At 44.2% G+C, this 20,346-nt stretch overlaps 1 protein-coding gene across 2 annotated transcripts in view; it reads left to right on the forward strand.

Moving 5' to 3' along the window:
- CFH (complement factor H) overlaps positions 1-20,346 on the forward strand; it is a 104,185-nt gene that overhangs the window by 14,936 nt on the left and 68,903 nt on the right. For both annotated transcript variants that reach the window (XM_059728416.1, XM_059728417.1), the window contains exons 3-6: positions 8,275-8,380; positions 10,249-10,325; positions 15,538-15,732; positions 18,930-19,100. In XM_059728416.1, coding sequence (XP_059584399.1) covers positions 8,275-8,380; positions 10,249-10,325; positions 15,538-15,732; positions 18,930-19,100 — 549 coding nt within the window. The remainder of the gene's footprint in view (positions 1-8,274; positions 8,381-10,248; positions 10,326-15,537; positions 15,733-18,929; positions 19,101-20,346) is intronic.

Raw genomic sequence — 20,346 nt, forward strand, 5'->3', positions numbered from 1 at the left:
CATATTTTTTTTTTTATGGCACCACAAATGGTGAGCAAATAGATGTTCCTACCCTTTGTTGTGCCATGTAGGAGGAAAATCAGTGGCATGATGAAAAGTAGTAATAGTCTCTGCCACTTTATTGTGGCAGTTATTGTCTACTAGCTCTATGATAGGAGAGTACAGAGGCATAAGCCCCAGAGAATCTCTGGTTCCCTGTGTCTCCATGATGGAACTTGCTTATCCAGGCCCACCCCTGGAATCTCCAGGGACCATCTGGGTAAAAGAAAAAATGAGGGTTTCCCTGTATTGCCAGACTCATCCCTAGAGATCTGTAGTCTCCCAGACCCTCTTCTGGGATCTCTGGGAGTGGCTTTGGGACAGAAGGAAAGTGGGGCTTTCTCTATTTACCCCAAACCACCTCCTAAGATCACATTGCCCCTTATTCCACACTATCAATGGAATCCACGTTGTGGCAGAACTGATCTATTTAATTCAGCGACATCTATTTTTAGGCCTAGACTCATAGAAAAATCAATCTGGAAAGGACCTCTGGACATTATCTAGTACAGCTTCCTGCTCAAGGTAGGCTCATCCCTATCCAAGCCAACCCATGTATTTGGAATAAAACTTGTCTAACCTATTACTAAAACCACAAAATCCACCCTGGAGCATACCCCTAGCCTGCTGCAGGAAAAGCAGAGGGAAAATGGTGGTCAGTATCCTATTGCTGCAAGGGTTGTTAAAATTCATGTGAAAGATTCAAGGGACTATGCCCCAGACTATAGGTGAAAGCAAAAAAGTCCCACAACCTGTACCAGGCTCAATGTGCTGCAGTACCAAGCCCTGCAAGCTGTACCAACCTGTACAAAGCTGATCACAGGGTAAAATTCCTTCCTGATCCCAAATGTAGCAATCAGTCTGACCCTGAACAGAGGGACAAGACCCTCTAGCCAGGAATCTCTGAGTTTTGGTCCCAGCAGGAGCACTGGCACACCCCAGTCAACATTCCCAGCAACCCCAATGCTTCTAAGGAGGGCAAAAAATGGAAAATAAGATCCTGACACCTGTAGAAACAGGAGAGGGGGAAAAAATATGCCCCAGTCCCATGTAATAACCAGCAAAGCCCAGAAGCATGGGAAATACCAAGCACCCTTCGTCCTGCTCTGCAACCTGGGAACAGTAAGTATAATCTAACGTACCCTCTTACCAGGAAGCCAGAATGCATGGTTGTATATCATCTTCATAAACTTATCCAAGTTAATTTAATCTTATTTCACAACTAAGCCAGATGTGCTTCATTCTCCTGCATGGTCCACTCCCTCAATTACCTGCTTCAGGCTGCAGAGCTCTTCTCATTAACTCCCAGCATTTCAAGTGTGTTTTTGGGGGAGGCAATCCCTGGACTTCTCACTGTTCCTCTTTACAGAGAACTCTAGCCATAGGTATTTCTAGATCAACCCTGATCAATACTTACCTAACTTCTTGAAAACCTCCAATAATTCAGAGCCACCAATTTCCCTATTCAATCTATTACCTCACTATTCTAACAGCGAAGAAGTTTTCCTACTATCCAATCTAAACATACTCTGCTGCAACTTCAAGCCATTAGTCCAAGTGCTGATCTCTGCAAGAGAAAAAAAGGTGTTCTCCCTCTTCTTTATGTGGCCACCTACAGGAGATGCTTACTGCAGAGTTGCCTAATTAGCTCTGCAGTAAAGTGTTGCCATCTACACATGCAATGCTTTTAGGCCAGAGTAAGCTAATTAATTCTGCCATAGGTTAGTACTGCCTGACACAAGTACTATCCTACAGCAGTTATTTACCACCACAGTGCACATGTAAACAGTGACTCAGGCTGGCTGGGCCATGATGATGCTACAGTGTGGGGGCTACCTGCCAGCTAGCCTCACATGGTAGCACCCCCATGCCCCAGACATCCCCTCTGTAGCACATTGAGCCGGGGGAGCAGCTCTGGGCTGGCAGGCTGACACCCCAGGCCTCTTGCAAACCTGGGCTGTGCCACCCCAGCTCAATGTGTTGTGGTCCCAGGCATGTGTAAGCTCTGGGCCTGGGAACAGTAAGCTTTGGGCCTGGGAGCAATAAACTCTGGGGTGAACTGTGTCGGAGTTTATTGCGTTGCACTAATTTCATATGTAGATGCACCCTGTGTCCTTGTTAAAATGTGGAGCCCAAAAGTGCACATAATACTCTAGATGAGGCCTAAGCAGTACTGAGTAGAGAGGAGCTATCACCTGTCTGAGGAGGGTCAGCACTAAGCTAGACTTTCTCATGGCCTGGCAGGCCTCCCAGGCTTACCTCAGTCATTTCTCCTTGGTCTCTTCTCTTCCTGCTCCAGACAGACCTCCTGCTGTCTCCTCACCCAGAGTCTTCCAGCTCTCCTTGCTGTTGGGGCCCTTCCTTTATACCTTTTCTTGATGTGGGCTGCAATAATCCACCTCAGGTCAGGAGCAGGTAGATGCTATGCTGTTACTATCTATTGTTAACATGCAGGTCCACTCTTCCACCTGCACATCCTACTCCAGGGGTGGACAAAATATGGCCCAAATCCGGCCCACAAGGCCATTCTATCTGGCTCACAGGGCCCCTAAAAAATGTAGAAATTTAATATTTCTCTGCCCTTGGTTCCTGTAAAAAAATGACAGGAACCAAGGGCAGTAGGACCTAGGAGAAGCCCAACAACAAGCCGCCTGGTGACACCCCCACCCCTAGCCAGGGCTTCTGGCCTGGGAGCATGTGGCTGCCCTGCACTGGAACCGCAGGTAAGTGCAGGGGGGAAGAAGGGCACCCCCCCCCCCCACGCTCAGCACCACCTCGTGCTCTGGCCTCACTGCCAGGCTGGCAGCAGGGCAGGTTACAAGCTGGTGCTGAGCATGGGGAAGAGCAGCCCTTCACCTGTGCCTGCTCCAGATAGCCCTGTGTGGACTGCAAGTGCCTGCAGCAAGGAGCACTGTCCATGGGGTGGGTGAGTAGCCACTTTTCCCCACGCTCAGCACCAGCTTCTTCCCTGCTGGCAAGTAGGGGATTGGGGCATTGTGCTGCCCCCCACCTGTACCACGGGGCTGGGGGGCACTGGGAGTGAGCAGGTGAGGGAGCCGGTGGGAGCACAGGTCCCATACCGGTGTCCCAGAGCCAGTGCTGGCGGGGCCCAGAGCAGGGTGGCAGGAGCTCAGGGTCCCAGCTGGCAGGGGCTCTGTGGAGCTGGGCCAGCTCCCCCCTCTCCCTGCTGGTGCAACCCAGCCCAGCTCCACGGACTCCTGCCAGCCTGTGCCCTGCTTTGGGCCACACCAGTGCTGGCCCTGGGACATTGGTCCCAAGACATTGGGACATTGGTCCCAAGATGGTGACCAGGGGGCGGGGCAGCTGTTAAGGGGCAGGGCTACCCATGTGGTCCTCAAAAGCCTGCCAAAACAAGATAAGCGGCCCTCTGTCTGAAATAATTGCCCGACCCTGTCCTACTCTGTCATTCCTATATAGTGGGTACATCTAAATGTGCTATTAAGGTGACTAAACAAACTCCGTCATAGGTTGCAATGGAGTTTGTTGCTCCCAGGTGCAAAGTTTGTGTGTGCATCTGGAGCCATGGCACATTGGGCCAAGGCAGAGCAGCCCCCGCTGGCACGGGGGGCTTGGGGATCAGCCTGCTAGCCTGGGGCTGTTCTGACCCAGCTTAATGTGCTGCAGAGAGGCTGGCTGGGGCATGAGCATTCTTGTGTGCAGAGCTAGCTAGCATGTATCCCCTGCAGTGAAGCACTCTCGTGCCCCAGCCAGTTGGGTCAGTGTATACATATGCATTGCAGTGAAGTAAATAACTCCACTGTAAGATAGTAGTTATGTTTAGCAATAGTATCCTATGGTGGACTTCATTAGTTTACTCCCTCGTAATAATACCACACATGTAGATGGCGATATTTTACTGCAGAGATAATTAGGCAACTCCGCAGTAAACATTATGGATATAGATACACCCAGTTTGTAGTCTGTTAGACCAGTATCCCCTTGATAATCATCCTGTACCAAGTCTATTTTGTCAAAGTCACCATTTAATACCAGGCCTCTTATTTGAGTCCTTGACTTCAGGAAAGCTGACTTTGACAAGCTCAGGAGGCTTGTTGGCGAGGCCCTAAGGGACCATGACCCAAGCGGGAGGGGTGTTCAGGTAGAATGGTAGTTCCTCAAGGGAGCAATCCTGGATGCTCAAGCAATGTCTGTCCCATCTCAAAGGGAAGGCAGCAAAAGGGCACAGCAACCCCCTTGGCTCTGCAGGGAACTAGTGGACCTCCTGCATCTAAAAAGAAAGGCTTATAATGGATGGAAGAATGGATCCACCCCAAAGGAGGGGTACTCTGCACTGGTCTGGACCTGTAGGGAGTGAACCAGGAAAGCCAAGGCTGTGGCTGAACTCCAACTGGCTACACATATCAAGGATAATAAAAAGCCCTTTTTTAGATATGTGGGGAGCCATAGGAAATGTAAGGGTAACATTGGACCCCTGCTAAACCATATGGATCAACTGACAACCGACGCCCAGGAAAAAGGCAACCTGCTCAACAGGTATTTTGCGTCGGTTTTTCACCAGCCCCAAGGGATGGCCCTTCCCAATACAGTATGGGACGTCCAGGGTGAAGGAGAACTATTACCCCACATCAATGTTAACCATGTGAAAGAACACCTTGAGAGGTTGGACACCTTCAAGTCAGATGGCCCAGACAGCTTACACCCCAGGGTACTTAAGGAGCTGGCAAGCATCATAGCTCAGCCATTGGCACGGATCTTCAAGAACTCGTGGCGCTCAGGCAGAGTGCCCAAGGATTGGAAGAAGGCCAGTGTCGACCATTCTTGACAAACTGGCTGAAGACAACTTTTTGAGGGATAACCAGCATGGGTTTGTTGTGGGTAGGTCTTGCCTGACCAATCTCATCTCCTTCTATGACCAGGTGACCTATCACCTGGACAAGGGAGAAGAGATTGACGTTATATATCTCGACTGTAAAAAGCTTTCGATCTGGTATCCCATGATTGTCTTATAGAAAAATGGGCCAACTGCGGCCTCAGCTACATCTCAGTCCACTAGTTGGGGAACTATCTTCGAGGTCAGACCCAGAGATTGGTAGTTGATAGAAGTCAATCATGTGGTGCACTGTGACCAGCGGGGTCCCCCAAGGCTCCGTCCTTGCGCCTATCCTTTTCAACATCTTCATTAATGATGTGGACATTGGTGTCAGGAGCTGACTGGCCAAGTTCGCTGATGACACCAAACTTTGGGGTAAAGCCTCCACACCCAAGGACAGAATGGTGATCCAGGCCAACCTTGACAGGCTTGGAAAATGGGCAGACAAAAACCTGATGGCCTTCAACTCTAAAAAATTCAAGGTACTCCACCTTGGGAATGAAACCCACAGCATGCCTATAGGCTCGGCAATGCTATGCTTGCTAGCACCACGGCTGAAAGGGACTTGGGGTTCATGATTGACCACAGGATGAATATGAGCCACCAATGTGATGTTGCAGCTGGCAAAGTGAGAAAAAACTCTGGCTTGCATACATAGATGCTTCTCCAGGAAATCCCAGGATGTCATCCTCCCACTGTACTCAGCCTTGGTGAGGTTGCAGCTGGAATACTGTATTCAATTCTAGGCTCCACAATTTAAAAAGGATGTGGAGAAACTTGAGGAAGTCCAGAGGAGAGCCATGTGCATGACCAGAGGGCAGGAAAACAGGCCTTATGATGAGAGGCTGAGATCTATGGGACTCTTCAGCCTGGAAAAGTACAGTCTCGAGGGCACCTGGTGGCTACCTATAAGTATATAAGGGATATACATCAGGATCTGAGGGAACACTTGTTCATCAGAGCACCCCATGGGATGACAAGGTCAAACGGTCACAAACTTCTCCAAAACCATTTCAGGCTGGACATAAGGAAGCATTTCTTTACTGTCCAAGCCCCCAAGGCCTGCAACAGACTGCCGCCAAAGGTGGTGCAAGCACCTGTGCGGGCGGGGTCAGACCCCGGGCCCTTTTCGTCGCTCTGCACACGGGCTGTGGCCGGCAGCCCGGGCAGGCCGGGTCGGAGAGGGCGGGCGCCGAGCTGGAATTAGGCACAGACACGTAACGGTTGATTTTAAGATTGTTTACTTACACCGAGATGGTTGCAGTGCAGGCTAAAGACTTGCTTGAGTTGCGGTTACAACAGAAAACACGAACACACGTGGAGGTTGCAAGGCTCCACGTAGACAGAACTCGAACAATCACATGGAGTTTGCTAGGCTCCACGCAGACAGAACTCCGGATGTACAGGACAAGCGCGCATAAAACTCGTCGATACGTCTTATAGAAGGTTCCGTTCGAAGACGGGAAGAGGTGGGCGGTGGATCAGGCTGCCAAACTCCTCTGAGCAACACACAGGGTTTCTATTACCCTGCCACGCACACCCAGAGTCCCCACGAGATGGATGTGGAGTCCTCTTCCGCTTGGGCGGAAACTGCTCAAGCCTCTTATACGGCTAGCAGGCCAATCGCTAGCCGCCACGTGTGAATAATTTAGCACTAGCCAATTGCGGGGCACGAATTTGCATACGATGAGCGAGAACTCTTTGCACCGTGCATTTCTGTGTTGCAAAGAAAATGCACCCTGCAAAGACAACTGCAAAGTGGCGGGAACTCTCCTTTGCACGCAGGTTCTCTGCGCAGCAGAACTCCATCGTGCAATGAAGCTATAAACCCACGGGGATAATTCTTAGTGCCGAAGCGCACACACAAAAAAATCAGACCTTTGGGTCATGACAGCACCTACTCTGGATTCCTTCAAGAGTCAATTGGACATTTATCTTTCTGGGATCCTGTGACCCCAGCTGACTTCCTGCCCCTGGGGTAGGGGGCTGGACTCAATGATCTTCCAAGGTCCCTTCCAGCCCTAATGTCTATGAAATCTATAAAATGTATTTAATAAGTTTACCCATCTTATTTTTTAGCCTTCTGGTATTTGTGTAGACACACTTATATATTTTGTCCTTGCTCAGCTGCCGGTTATTGCTCATGCTATTTGCTTGGAACAGTCTGTGTTCTGACTTATCCTAACTGTTGTCTATAGTATACTTCTTACTCCCCTACTATCCTCTTCAAGATGGTGTAAAATCTGAATGATGCTCCCATTTGGGGTTGCACCAATCCAAATAAAGAAAATCACTTCTAAAAAGTGAATAATAATAAAACACTAGTAAAAGAGAAATTCATCATATACTATTTTCTAAACATTAAAAATGAGAAACCAAGAATCAGAGGAAGTGGTCAGTTCTAGAATTACTTAACTGAGAAGTTGGCATCCTTTTGCCTGTATGGGCAGGGGCTTGTGATCCAGCTGTTACTGCAGACCAAAAGTCTTTTACCCTTTCCCCCCACTGTTAGCAGCCAGCTGCCAGATTTCCAGCCCCTCTGCAGGAAGGGAAGCTCAGATGCTGCAGACGCAGAGAAGATGGGCAGCATGGTGCATCTCCATGACATTGATGCTCCATGCTGGCTCGAACTCATCAGACCTCTTTGCAGGCCCTAGGTTGTTGACATCAAGCTTAAATAAGTATACATAGAATGACTGTGTTCCCTTGGTTAGCAAAAAAGTGCCATTTATCATAAAGGCCCTATTTTTCAGCCTGCTTTATTGATTTCTAACCAATAAGAATTAATTTGTCTATATGATAATTAAAAGTTTTAAGTGTAATTTATTCAAATTAATTATTTAAATTGAGATTTGCTGATTGAAATCATGCTTAAAATTGGTCATTTAAATTACTATGGCTGCTTACAGAAGTTTTAAAAAAAACAAAAAAGTACTTTACTGGTAGAAGCAGCTCATGACTTCTACCTGGCTCTTCAGTGTCTGTATAGCTTCAGCACTTCACGGTGCTTTTTGGTGCTTTTATCTAGTAGCTAATGCAATCAGCTATTAAATAAAAGTGGCAAAAACCCCCCCACTGAAGTTCCTGACCTATACAAATGTTGGGCAAGCTGGGTCCCACTAATGCAATGCCTCTTCTGAGTAGGAGCTGGGGTTGGTGTGGGAGCATGCTAAGTTTAAATCATTGGCAATTTTTTAAGGCCGGAAAGCATTCTATGTCTATAATGGTGGCATTTTTCAAAAATACTTTGTGAATACTGAAAACTTCTCAAAATATCCTACATTACATAGATACAGTTTCTGTCAGACAGTGAAAACACCACCCTTCGCATTGCTAGATAAAAGTTAAGTACTACTGTACTATGTTTCCAAATTTTTTTCCAGACAAGCCCTGTGGCCATCCTGGAGATATTCCGTTTGGCTCCTTTGACCTTACAGAAGGAAATGAATTTGTATTTGGTGCTCGTGTTGAGTACAAATGTAATGATGGGTGAGTTTTCTTAAATATTCAGTATGAAATTAGTATAACATAGACTGTAAAACTTAAGTAGAATAAGTGTCTAGTTAAGCCTTCTCATTGTAGAAATCAGATTACATTATTTTAATATTTTGTATAGTTATGAAAAGCAAAGTTGAAAGTGAATCCACTTAATTAAAAAAAGATATTAGCGCTCCATAAAGGCTTCAACACTACTCTCCCTGTCATGTTGTTTTATATTTGTCCATCAGGGGGCACATCTACACTGCATTAATCTGCTATAATTGTGGCACATTAAGTTTACTACCTGTAATAACAGGTACTAACTGCACTATAATTGGTGCTACTGTGCAGTAGTATCAGCACAGGTCTTTTGCATGACGCTAACGTGCAGTAGACTAATTTTACTGTGCATTAGTGCAGCTTTCCCTGTGCTGTGCTAATATGCGGTAGAATTGGTCTAGTGAGCTTCTAGCATCTCATGTAGATGCACTCAGGGACAACCAAATTTTGTTCAGAAGAGGACCGCATTTAATTTGCCTGAAACTAAATGGACTACAGCTGACTTATTTAATATGGAGGTTTATGATAGAGAACTAGATGTTTGTGTATTCAGTGATGAATCTTGAGTTAGTAAACCAGAAAAATCATTTGCAATGCAATCATTGCATTCTGGAATTATTTGTTTCAACACTAATGCAAACAGGCAAGGATTTCTTTGGGTGATATATGTATTTTTTATTAGATCAACTGTGTACTTAGGATAGAGTTAAACAAGCTTTCAAGTGCAAACCATCCTTCATCATATCTGATCAGAACCACTTTCTACATTAATGAAATGCTGCTGGAAAAGTCATTGGGTCACTCTGCTACTTAATATTTCAAAGGTCAGCATATTAGTCCTCTGACCCACAGCCCATTATTTATGTTATACAAGAATATCAGAGAGAAATTTTTCAAATAAGAGCTTTTTAAGAGATTCTGTAATTCTGTTCATTGTTTATTTTTACTCAGTTTACTAAGCCTGGAGCTAGCAGGCCTCTATCAATGGATATGCACAGGTGCTATATTTAGGTTGACATAACTAGAGTTAAATTAAACTAAATGCCCATCTGTGCAGACATTTTGGGGAGTTAAATTGGGCAAAAAAAAATTGTGGGCCTAATCTAAATTAGTTTACCTGAGGAAGTGAACTAACTTTTATAGTGGGAATGGGTTAAACCACTCTGTCAAACACCTGTAAATGTTTGGAGCACAGCTCTAGTGCAGGGAAAACCCAAGTTCTTGCCCCAGACCTGTGCTATGTTCTTCCTATGTGCCCTCCACCCCCCCAGCACTGAGTAGGTTATTTTGAAGTCTACCATTCCCCCTCCGCTGGATGGACTATTCCTGCAGATGGAACAACCAACCTCCCCTCCAAATTCACCACCCCACTAATGTCCCATCAACCCCCCTACCCTGGACCAGCCAACCCCCCATGCAGACTCACTAGCATTCCCCCAGTCACACCCACTGTACCCTGAGTTACTTATTCTGGTTTCCCTGTGTGGCTCCTGGGACTGGTGAGTGCCTGTACATGCTGCTTCCAGTCTATATTCACATGGCTTAAGTAAGCCACATGAATGTAGACCAGGTGCAGCAAAAGACTATACACACCCAATGAGGTTGTACTAGTACCTCTCCTAGATGCCATGATGAATAAGAAGATTAACAAAAACTGAGAAGAAGCTGGGAAAAAGAATAATTTCTTTTTTAGAAGTACATTTTGGGTTAATCTGTATTAGAGCAGAAGGAAATTACTTATACTGTTTGGGTGATAACAACATAATTATTCTACTGTGTTTTAGAATTATTCACTCTGCTTTCTTTCATTTGTTGAGGTACCGGATGCTAAGTCAAAGACATGTCCGTGAGTGTCTGGCAGATGGGTGGAGCAACGATTTGCCTCACTGTGAAGGTAAGTGGAGTGCAATACTTAATCCTTTGTCAAGCTGACTAGTAGCTGGTCTTCCAGAAACTGTTTTGGAACAAACAGATGCCTTTACTTACATTGGAGTTGTACCTTACTTAATATGCAGTCTCTCTAGTTTCAGTATGAATACTCATGGTGTAAGATACTATTCAACAAGATCTAGGATGATATAATCCCTTAATGTTGTTCTTAGGGTCTGTATTAAAAGGGTAAAACAAGGTAAGACGGCATGGATTTAGAGCATGATAGCTACTCTACGGCAGCTACCTGCCTGCCTGACTGCAGGCTTCTATTCTGTAGTAAATATGAAGTAGTTTATTCCACTGTTACTGGGCACAGCTACACAACGAATTTACTGTGCAGGTGAACAATTAGCTGCACAGTTTCATCATCTACACATGTACCCCTATTAGCCTAGAGTATTAACAAGAACTATCCTGATGCGAAGTAAAAAACTCTGCAGCACCATACGTGTAGATGCTGAAGGGGCTGGCTGGGACATAAGGGTGATTCAGTGTGGGGGATGGCTGCTGGCCCCGATACTGAAGCTCCTTCATGCCCCAGCCAGCCCCTCTGCAGCACATTGAGCCAGGGGGAACAGCCCTGGGCTGGCAGACTGATTTTTTTTCCTCTACCTGCCAGTCCCCTGACAGCTGGGGCTGCTCTAACCTGGCTCCACATGCTGAGTATGAATAAAGTGAGGAGCTTATTGCTCCAGAGATAATTGCTCTTGGGTGCACATTCAAATAGTGTGCCTGGGAGCAATACACTCCAGAAAAATATGCTCCACAGTTTATTCATGTGCCATAATTGCATGTGTAGAAGTGACCACTGAAAAGTAAGTTACCTCATGCTTACCAGGGGATGAACTTGTGACCAGTTACAAAGGAGGAGGTGACATATTTTGCAGCCAACATATTTTAAACCACATTAACTTAAAGCCATCCCACTTGATAATTTTTCTTAATTTGTCTCTTTAAAGTTATAATGCTGATATGATAGCTATTCTTCAATAGAAAAAAATCACAAGACTCCATAATGCATTGTAATGTTACTATGACTTAAGGCAATAAGAGAAAATATTACTCATTTTTGTTAACATCAAGAAGTCGACAGGAGAGGAAATTAGGGATGCAAGTCTATCATTCAGGCATGGGTAAAATCCTCCAAATCCCCGATAAGCTCTGACCTGACCCTACAGATGCCCAGTGGAGTCCTACTGAAAGGCGAGTTATCAAAGCAACCCAGAACTAGGTGTTTCTGGTAATCTGTAATCCCAACAGTCTGATATGTAATGTATTTTTGGGTGGGAAGGGCTAGAAAATTGGAGGGTCGCCTTCAAGCCCCAGTTCCAATTAATAGTTAATTGCTACAGGGTGGCACAACTTTAATAGGAGAGACTGAGAGAAACCCAGCTCAGGATCTCCAGTATTTGGTGGTTAGGGCCCTCTTGTGAGAAATGGGAGACCTGTCTCCAGATCTCTGCCCCAAATATAATTGAGTACTTAAAAAACAGGTTCCACACCTATCAGGAAAGCACTGTAACCACATATTTAATTATAGTAGTACAGAGGTCTGTTTGGATACTCTTGAAAATGGACTGAGGCTTCATGACTCAGAATAAGGGTGGTGTTACAGGTTACCTTTAAACCATCATAAAAACACTTAAAATGGTAGTACTCATCCATTAAAGCATGTTAACCATGCTAAAAACCCTGTAAACATTTTAAAGATCTGACAATTTAAAAGAAGGTTATTTCTGATCTGTTTTGCCCAGGTCATTCCAAGGTATTATTAGTTTGCTCCAGGGAGATAAAATGCTGTATTTGATTCCTCCAGCATCCCAGGATGCACCATTCCTCACCCTTCATACTCCTTTGCTCCATGGGCAAACTTTCAACCTCCCTGAACTCTACCACCCAGGGGATGGCTCTGGCCCCAAGCCAACACCTGCTCCTGCTCCAAAGATGTGGGACTCCTGACTAGTCCTAGTGCCCCAGTGCACCTTAGTAGTTTGGGGCTTGCTCTAGCACCCCTGTGCATTCAACTGGCTTGTACAAGGGGATCAGTTAAAAAGCCAATTAACTACTAACAAGCACAGGGAATTGGCATTTAGTGTTGGGCAACCATCTTTCTCCCCACACACCTGCTTCTCCCCATAGCTGTGAACCACTGCACTCTGGATCAACTTCTCCTCCCCCATGGTATTCATTTGCATTGAATCATTTCATTTGAAATGGTTCTGTCAGCACTTACTCAACCCATGCAGGATGCTCACTGTGCCCCAGCTCTGATCCACTAGCTACTGCCTGTGGGAGGTGGCAGTTGCTGTGGCTGGAGTGAAGCACAGAGCCCAGCTCCCCTCACCCTGCTGCCTCCCCCACATATGTGGCAGGGGCAGAGTGGAGCCCTTGAGAGGGGGTGAATGCTTCCTGCTGCCCTCCACCCCATGGCCTCCACAGCCCAATGGGCAGGACCGGTCATGGGAGGGTGGGGAGGCTCAGTGCCACTTCCAGGGGCCCCACACCAGCTGCACTGCCATGGCTAGGCATCCACTGCCTGCCCGACAGCAGCAGCAGTGGTGGCATGGAGTTGTACATGGCGGTGCAGCTGGTGTGGGGTTCCCAGCAGTGGTACTGAGCCTCCCTGCCCTGCTTTCCCACAGAAGCCCAAGGGGGAGGGCAGCAGGGTGGAAAGCCTTGAGCCTGCAACCCACATCTGTTGTACTGCCCATCCACTCTGTGACCTCATTTTTTTATCATTGCAACTGCAAATGGGGTCACGACACAAAGCTTGGGAACTATTCCCTTAACCTCTGATTGCTCTGAAACTGTTTTAACTTTATGACAGCATGACATTCCACAGCTTTAAAATGTTTTTTAAGATAGCCTATAAGAGCACCCCAAGAGATGAAGAGAAGTGCCTGACTTCCTCTGATGGGTAAAGCTTGAATTCCAATCCTGTTCTCATCAATTCTTACTGACTGGTATGGGCAGTTTCCTGTTCAGCCATTTGGCATTAGTGATTTTCATTCTTAGCACCTTAACTGTCCCTATGTATCCTATAGTCAAAGGTCCACCTGAGTCTGGCTTATTGGCTTAATGTCGTTAAGATGCACTGTTTCTGAAGTAACACCACAGAGGAAAAGCATAGCTAGCATCACATCCGGTCACTTTTTCCTCCTCAGCCAGCCTGACCAGGTATCCATTCACATCTGGTCAACTGTGGATGGCTTTTGGCACTAGTGTAAAAAGAAGCTCTCATTTGTACCTCTACAGCTCTCCTGAGATGCTTTAAGCATTCTGAAGCTGCACCCCAGTGACTACTTCAAGGCTGAGGATAGTTTTAGGCTCCAGAGTATGGCAACGCCTAATCTTAAGGCTTAATATCTAGAGTGTATTAAAATGTCCTAGTTATACATGATGTTTTATTTATCAAGTAAAGAGCTTATAACTGGATCCAAGATCAGGTAAAGAGCATAGAATAGATAAACTGGAGAAAATTGTCAGAGAAGAGCAAGACTTAAATAAAGCCATATCCTCAGAAATATGCATGCTGACCTATGTAAGTATCTAATGGTGGAGTTTGCTCCCAATTAATTACAGTTTTTATCTGAATATAAAACACATTTTTTTTCATCCAATCAGCATGGGGGGGAAAAGCCCTTTGTCTTGTATATGCATACAAGCAATATTCATTAAACATATCATCTATCATTAACCTACTACCAGAAGCAGCATATGTTCAATAATGGAAACCAGCTATGAAGTTAATTGACTGCAACCCACACTAAGAATGCCTGTAAAAACACATGACCTATGCTAAGCAATTTTTTTTAAAAGAAATTTTGTGTTCCAATCCAAATAAATCCAAATCCGTGAGTCAGTCCAGAACCATAAGTGGTCCTACAACCAGCAAACATACTCTACCCCCACCAGGGGCTTCAGATATTTCCAAAGTCTTTTGACAGGCATCCTACATGCAGGCCCAAGCCTGGAGTCTTGGGGTTCAGATGCACCCAAGGTTAGTCTGCCCTCAGCCATATGGCCACAGAAGCAAGCTAGGGAGGAGCCTCTCATTTCCATGAAGTACGCTTTAGGCCCCAACACCTTGGTGGGTACTGAACCACACCAGAAGAACAGTTATCCCTGGGAACTGCCTTCATGGACCCAGATACATGTTTGTTGGGGGGGAGGGGTTGTAATTATATGTGTGTGTGTGTGTGTGTGTGTGTGGAAATGAAAAATGGGAAATGAAAGCTATAAAACTGATCATGTCTGCTGTAGGAAATTTAGTTAGATTGGCTTATTCAAAATAATACATAAATCTATGTGAAATGGTTGGCATAGTCTAGGCCACTGCAGTTGTCTAATATTCTCCAGATGAGTCAAGTTCAGCCTTGGCTACATCAAGAGTAGAACCTATGACTATGAAAGATCAGTGTATTAATTGCCCACATCAATAGTCATAGAAGTTCTAGGTGGGTCCTTGGTTGACAACCTGCAGATTGCAGCAAAGTCAAGATACTCTGTGTGCATCTACATGTGAAATTAACGGCAGCAAAAAAATCCAACACATATTGCTCTGGAGTTTATTGCTCCCAGGAACCACATTTACACATGCACCTGGGACTCCAGCATGTTGAGCTGGGTTGTAGCAGCCCCAGTGGGCAGGGAACCCAGGGGATCAGCCTGCCAACCTGGGGATGCTCAACCCCATCTCAACATGCTGTTGAGGGACTGGCTAGGATATGCATGTGGACCTTTGTGTACCAGCCAGCCCCAGCAGTATCTACACATGCATTGATGAGAAGTAAAACATTCTGCCATAGGACAGTACGAGTATTAACAAGTACTAACCTATGGCAGAGTGAATGTGTTTACTGCATCCTAATAGCACTACATGTATAGATGCTGAGACATTTACTGTGGAGCTAATTAGGCAACTGCAGCAAACATCTCCTGTTGACACACCCTCTGCATACAATATTCTCTTGTGCCTGTTTGCTAGTTTAAGGTAACATGTTGCTCAGATAACAGTGATATCTGAGTACATGACAAATTTAAACTTGCTGTCAATTTGACGTCCATTAAAAGTAATTCTGCATTTTTCTCTATAATTAATGCTTAATTATTTTCTGCTAACTGTTTTGTTTTACAATCCAGATTCAGTTTCAAATATAGCTTTATTTTTACAGTGATAAAGTGTCTGCCAATAACAGCTCCAGAACATGGAAGAATTGTCATGTCTGGTTCATATGAGACGGACCAAGAATTTTCCTTTGGACAAGCCATACGATTTGAATGTAATGAAGACTATAAACTTAAGGGAGATAGAGAAATATATTGCTCAGCTACTGGTGATTGGAGTCAGGAGGTACCACAATGTATAGGTGAGAAAATAAATGTTTTTTACTTTGCTAATGTTTGTCTTTAGCATGTGTGATTTTGAAAGTACTGTTACAACTTCCGGGCCATATCTGAACAGTAAACATTGTGAGATAATGTGTCTTTGGCAGATTTACTGTGCTCCAACATAAGATCCTAAGGCATACTGTGCTTTTCCAAGTAGGCTGCACCTGAAACTAGAAGCAGCAGTTGTGGCCATACAGTGCTTAAACTGGGCTTCCAGTAGTTATCACTGATGAGTTACCTTACCAGTTTTCCCAAGAAAAACAGTTTCCTAAGAAACCCAACCATGGCAACAATATCAATCTTAGGGGATACTGAGCATGTCTACATGTGCCATTAACACACAGCAATAAACTGTAGAGTTTATCGCTCTTCAGTTTATTGCTCCTGCGAAGCTTCCAAGTGCATGATTTGTATGTGCGCCTGGACCACAGCGCATTGAGCCAGGTTGCAGCAGTCCCAGTTGGCAGGGGGTCAGCTTCACAGCCTGGGGCTGCTCTGACTGATCTCAGTGTGCTGTGGATAGGCTGGCTGGAGCACAAGGGTGCTTCCCTGTGGGGCTAGCCAGCAGGTAGCCCCCGCACTGAAGCACAATCATGCCCCAGCCAGCTGGCTTGGCATCTACATGTGTGCTACTGTGCACAAGAACTCCGCAGCAGGGTAGGACTTGTATTTACTTGCTCCCTACTGCGGAGTTTATTCAGTTTTTGTGTCCTAATAGGGGACTGAGATGTTTCCTGTGCAGTTAACTAGTCAGCTGCACAGTAAACATTTCATGTAGACATACCCAGTTTCCCAGAACAGCATAGTGTCCTTGAGGATGCCCGTTTTGAGCACAGTAAATTGATCACATGGACATCATCTCCTTATGACACTAAAATTCTCATGAATTGGTTGCTACATGAGAGTGACAGTACTAGTTAAATACATACTCCCAGAATAATCATTTATTATGCATTAATCAGTGTGTTGATGTTCCAATCTTCAATTCATGCTGCGTGTAAAGAAAATAGTATAATGCAGGGCAATAAAACAATTTTGTGGTAATGGATTAATCTCAGGCCTTCACTGTAGCCTGTACATGAGCACTCCATAGGACTTCACATGAGTACAAAAACAGAAAATGAAAGTATTTATAATCAAGACTATTTATCATTTTTTGCCTGTACCCAATAGGAAATAGAACTTCCACAGTTCAAACATGAGCTGAACCATATTTCTTCATATTTCTTCATATCCTATGATTCTTCATCTGCATTTACACCGTAGTATGGTAACTTCCACTCACCAGGCATGTCTACACAAGATGCCATATCACCACAGCAACAAGCTTTGGTGACACAGTTTGTCACTATGGCAATGTAGCATCAGTGAGCACCAACTCTGACACCCCCACTACTGTGCAGTAGCAATAGGGTTAGAAACAACTCATGCACCACTAGGATTGCACAGTACTGGCTTTACTGTGCAGTCATTTAGTACTTACTAGAGCAAGTACTAAATGATTGTGCAGTACCAACTGCACAGTGGGTTGCACGCGTAAACATGTCCACTCACATATAACATGTTGCATAATTTTTTCTATTGTGTTCAGTGGTGAAAGTAGGGTGGAGTAAATGGGGCAACTACCCCAAGCACTGACTTCAGAGGGTGAAAAAAAGTGGCTGCTCCTGTCCTTTGCACAATTGTGATTGTTGCAGCAACCAGAAGTCACTGCTGACCCTGCATCCTAGGTGCCCACCTTCATTTGTACACCATTGGTTATATTGCATTTTACCATTGGTTATATTGAAATATATTTAGGCTGTGTATCCTTTGAGGTTGTTTGTTCAGTAAAGCACATAATAAACATTTAGGGTTTGTCTGTTTTTGTTTTTTCTTAATGTATGCCCCAGCATTCTTCCAAAGAAAGGGGATTGTATTCCGTTCTTAAGTATTAAAACATGGTAAATTTTCATTTGACCTGAAATACTATGCCACAGCACATTTGTCGTATCTTCCTTCTAAACAGATCTTTGCTTTAACACCACACCTGACAAAGGAATATGAATTCCTTTTTATTTGGAAGGAAACCCATAACAGTCTTCCAGTTTCTGAAAATAAATGAGTCAATAACATATTTGCTTATGTGGTTTTAATAAGGAAATTAAGACTGAGCCCCTGTTGTGCTCCAACTCCATAGCCTAGAGATCGGTGCATTCACCAGTGAGAGAGGAATCCTAGCAGAGGAATCCCTGTTCTAAGGACTGATGTATGCATTTTATCCAATGACTATTTCTTGGAAAATGCGTAAGAAGTCCTGGGAGTAAGGACTAGAACTCAACTCCTTTCTCCTTATGAGTGCCCTAATAATTGGACTAGTGAGCGCAAGAAGCATGAGTCCCTCTGTCTGGTCCCATGAATCCTATGATTCTTCCTGCAAGTTTGTGCAGCTCGAACAGGAGGCCTAGAGAGTGCCTCTAACCAAGCTTAGTAAAGCACAGAACGGTAGCATTCTTTAGTGCTTAGAGAAGTCTCCTAGGAAAGCGGGGAGTGAAGGTTTGAAACACCCTCAGGATAAGGTAATTGGACTTCTTTTTCTTTTTTCTTGGGTGAATGCACTAACCTCCTATATAAAATGCTTTCAAAATGTATAACGGTACGATCCATCTTTTTGGATGAAGATGGCCGTACCTACTTTGTTTTGTGTGGAAGTAAATGCTGCCAGGAGCATTGCCTACCAAATTAGGCTATGCAGGTACCCAGCTGGAGGGACATCTACTGTGTAGATCCCACACAGGCTTAGAAATGATATAAAAGGGCTGACCCAGTCACTTCTGGCAGGATGATGGTAACTCTGAGTATGCACAGAAGGAGAACTCTAGGTTTCTAGGCTACTTCACTGGTGACAATTCAGGGGTCAAAGTTTGGGCCTGGATTATGCAGGTTGCAATTTGGGGTTTAGCACTTGAATTATGCCTAACCCTGAATTTAGGTTTCTGAATCCTTGTGTGGGTTTGAGCCATATTTCCTGCTAGAGGTATGACTAATATTACTGACTGAAAGAGATTTAATAAGGTCCTCATTAACATAACACATTTAGGACATTCAGGTGAAAATTTACATTTTGTATTTCTTTTTTTTAGTATCACTTTTATTCCAGCTCAGTACTTATGTATTTTGTTTCTCTTATCTTTAGAAATAACATGCACCCCACCAATTATTCTGAATGGAGGGGTAATGGTTCCAAGGAGACTTTACAAGGAGAATGAACGAATACAATTTAACTGTGATATAGGATTTAAGTTCAATGAAAGATCAGATGCAGTATGTACTGAAGATGGATGGAGACCAGCCCCATTATGTATAGGTCAGCTTTTGCTAATTTTATATTGTACATTGTCAGATTTCTGTGTCAGTTATATTTTCAGTGATTAATGCAGCCAATGGAAGGTGGTACATCTAACCACAAAGAATATCAGGTGTATCAGCAAAATGGGAGACTAAATTCAGAAAAGCAATTCTGAAAGCATTAAAGTCATAGCTGACAAACAATTTACTGAGGACCTGTTTTGATGCTGTAGCAAAAAATGAGTTTGGTTAGGAAAGTGATTTTACCTCTGTATACTGCAGTGTTGTAATAGGTAGTTGGATGCTACAGTTTGGTATTGATGTCTGTAAAGTAAGGAAGTAGAGATAGGAGAGTGAAAAGAAAAACATAACATTTCAATATCTATCCATGCTCTGAAGGAAAGACTTCACAGTGGTTGGGATTCATAACTGAATGATTTCATGTGAGAAGGAAGTAAAACCATTGAGGTTTTCTGGTTTACTCTTCAAGTAGTCATGATTATGCTATCAATCCTCATAAAACTATTTATAAAGAAAGAATGTGTTTATGCTATAATCACAGCAGTCTTCACATAGCTGAGTTACCTATAAAAGGGTAGAAGTATAGTTATGAAGTTCAGTACAGGTTAACTACATGCATATTTACCTAGCTTCTTAGATAGATTTTTCAATGAATGCTTTGTCAAGATGTCAGCAGACAAGGTTCTTCGGGTAAATCTGTTACCTTTTATTAGACCAACTGAAATAGTTGGAGAAATTCTTCTTTGCAAGCTTTTGTGTTCAAGTGCTTCTTCAGGCAGAGGAAGCATCTGCAGTTGTTTTATGCTCTTCCTGGATGGGATAAAAGCTAGAAGCCAGTATGCAAGAATGCTGGTCAGTAAAAATGGAAATGTGTGGCAGACAATGGGTTAGAACAGGTGGGGTGGGGAAAGGAAATGGTGACCTGGTGATAAAATGTAGCTGGTAAATTGTAGAGAGGTTACGTGGGGTATCCAATGTTAGGCAGGTTATAATGTGCCATAAATCCAGTGTCTCTATTTAGTTCATGATTTTTTGTATCCAGTAGGTCGATGAAGTAAAGTTCGTAGGTTCATCTACGAAAGGTGTTTTTTTTAATTGCCTTTGAGGGTTAGAACTGAGATATGGGAGAGTGTGGTTATCTCATGAGAAATGTGCCCCTGTAGGTAATTGTTTTTTTTTTGTCTTTGATATATTTTAAGTGTCCATTCATTCTGGTAAGCAGTTGTTGTTTGGTTTCTTCTACA

The sequence above is a fragment of the Alligator mississippiensis genome, chromosome 5 (genome assembly GCF_030867095.1).
Source record: "Alligator mississippiensis isolate rAllMis1 chromosome 5, rAllMis1, whole genome shotgun sequence".
Lineage (NCBI taxonomy): Eukaryota > Metazoa > Chordata > Crocodylia > Alligatoridae > Alligator > Alligator mississippiensis.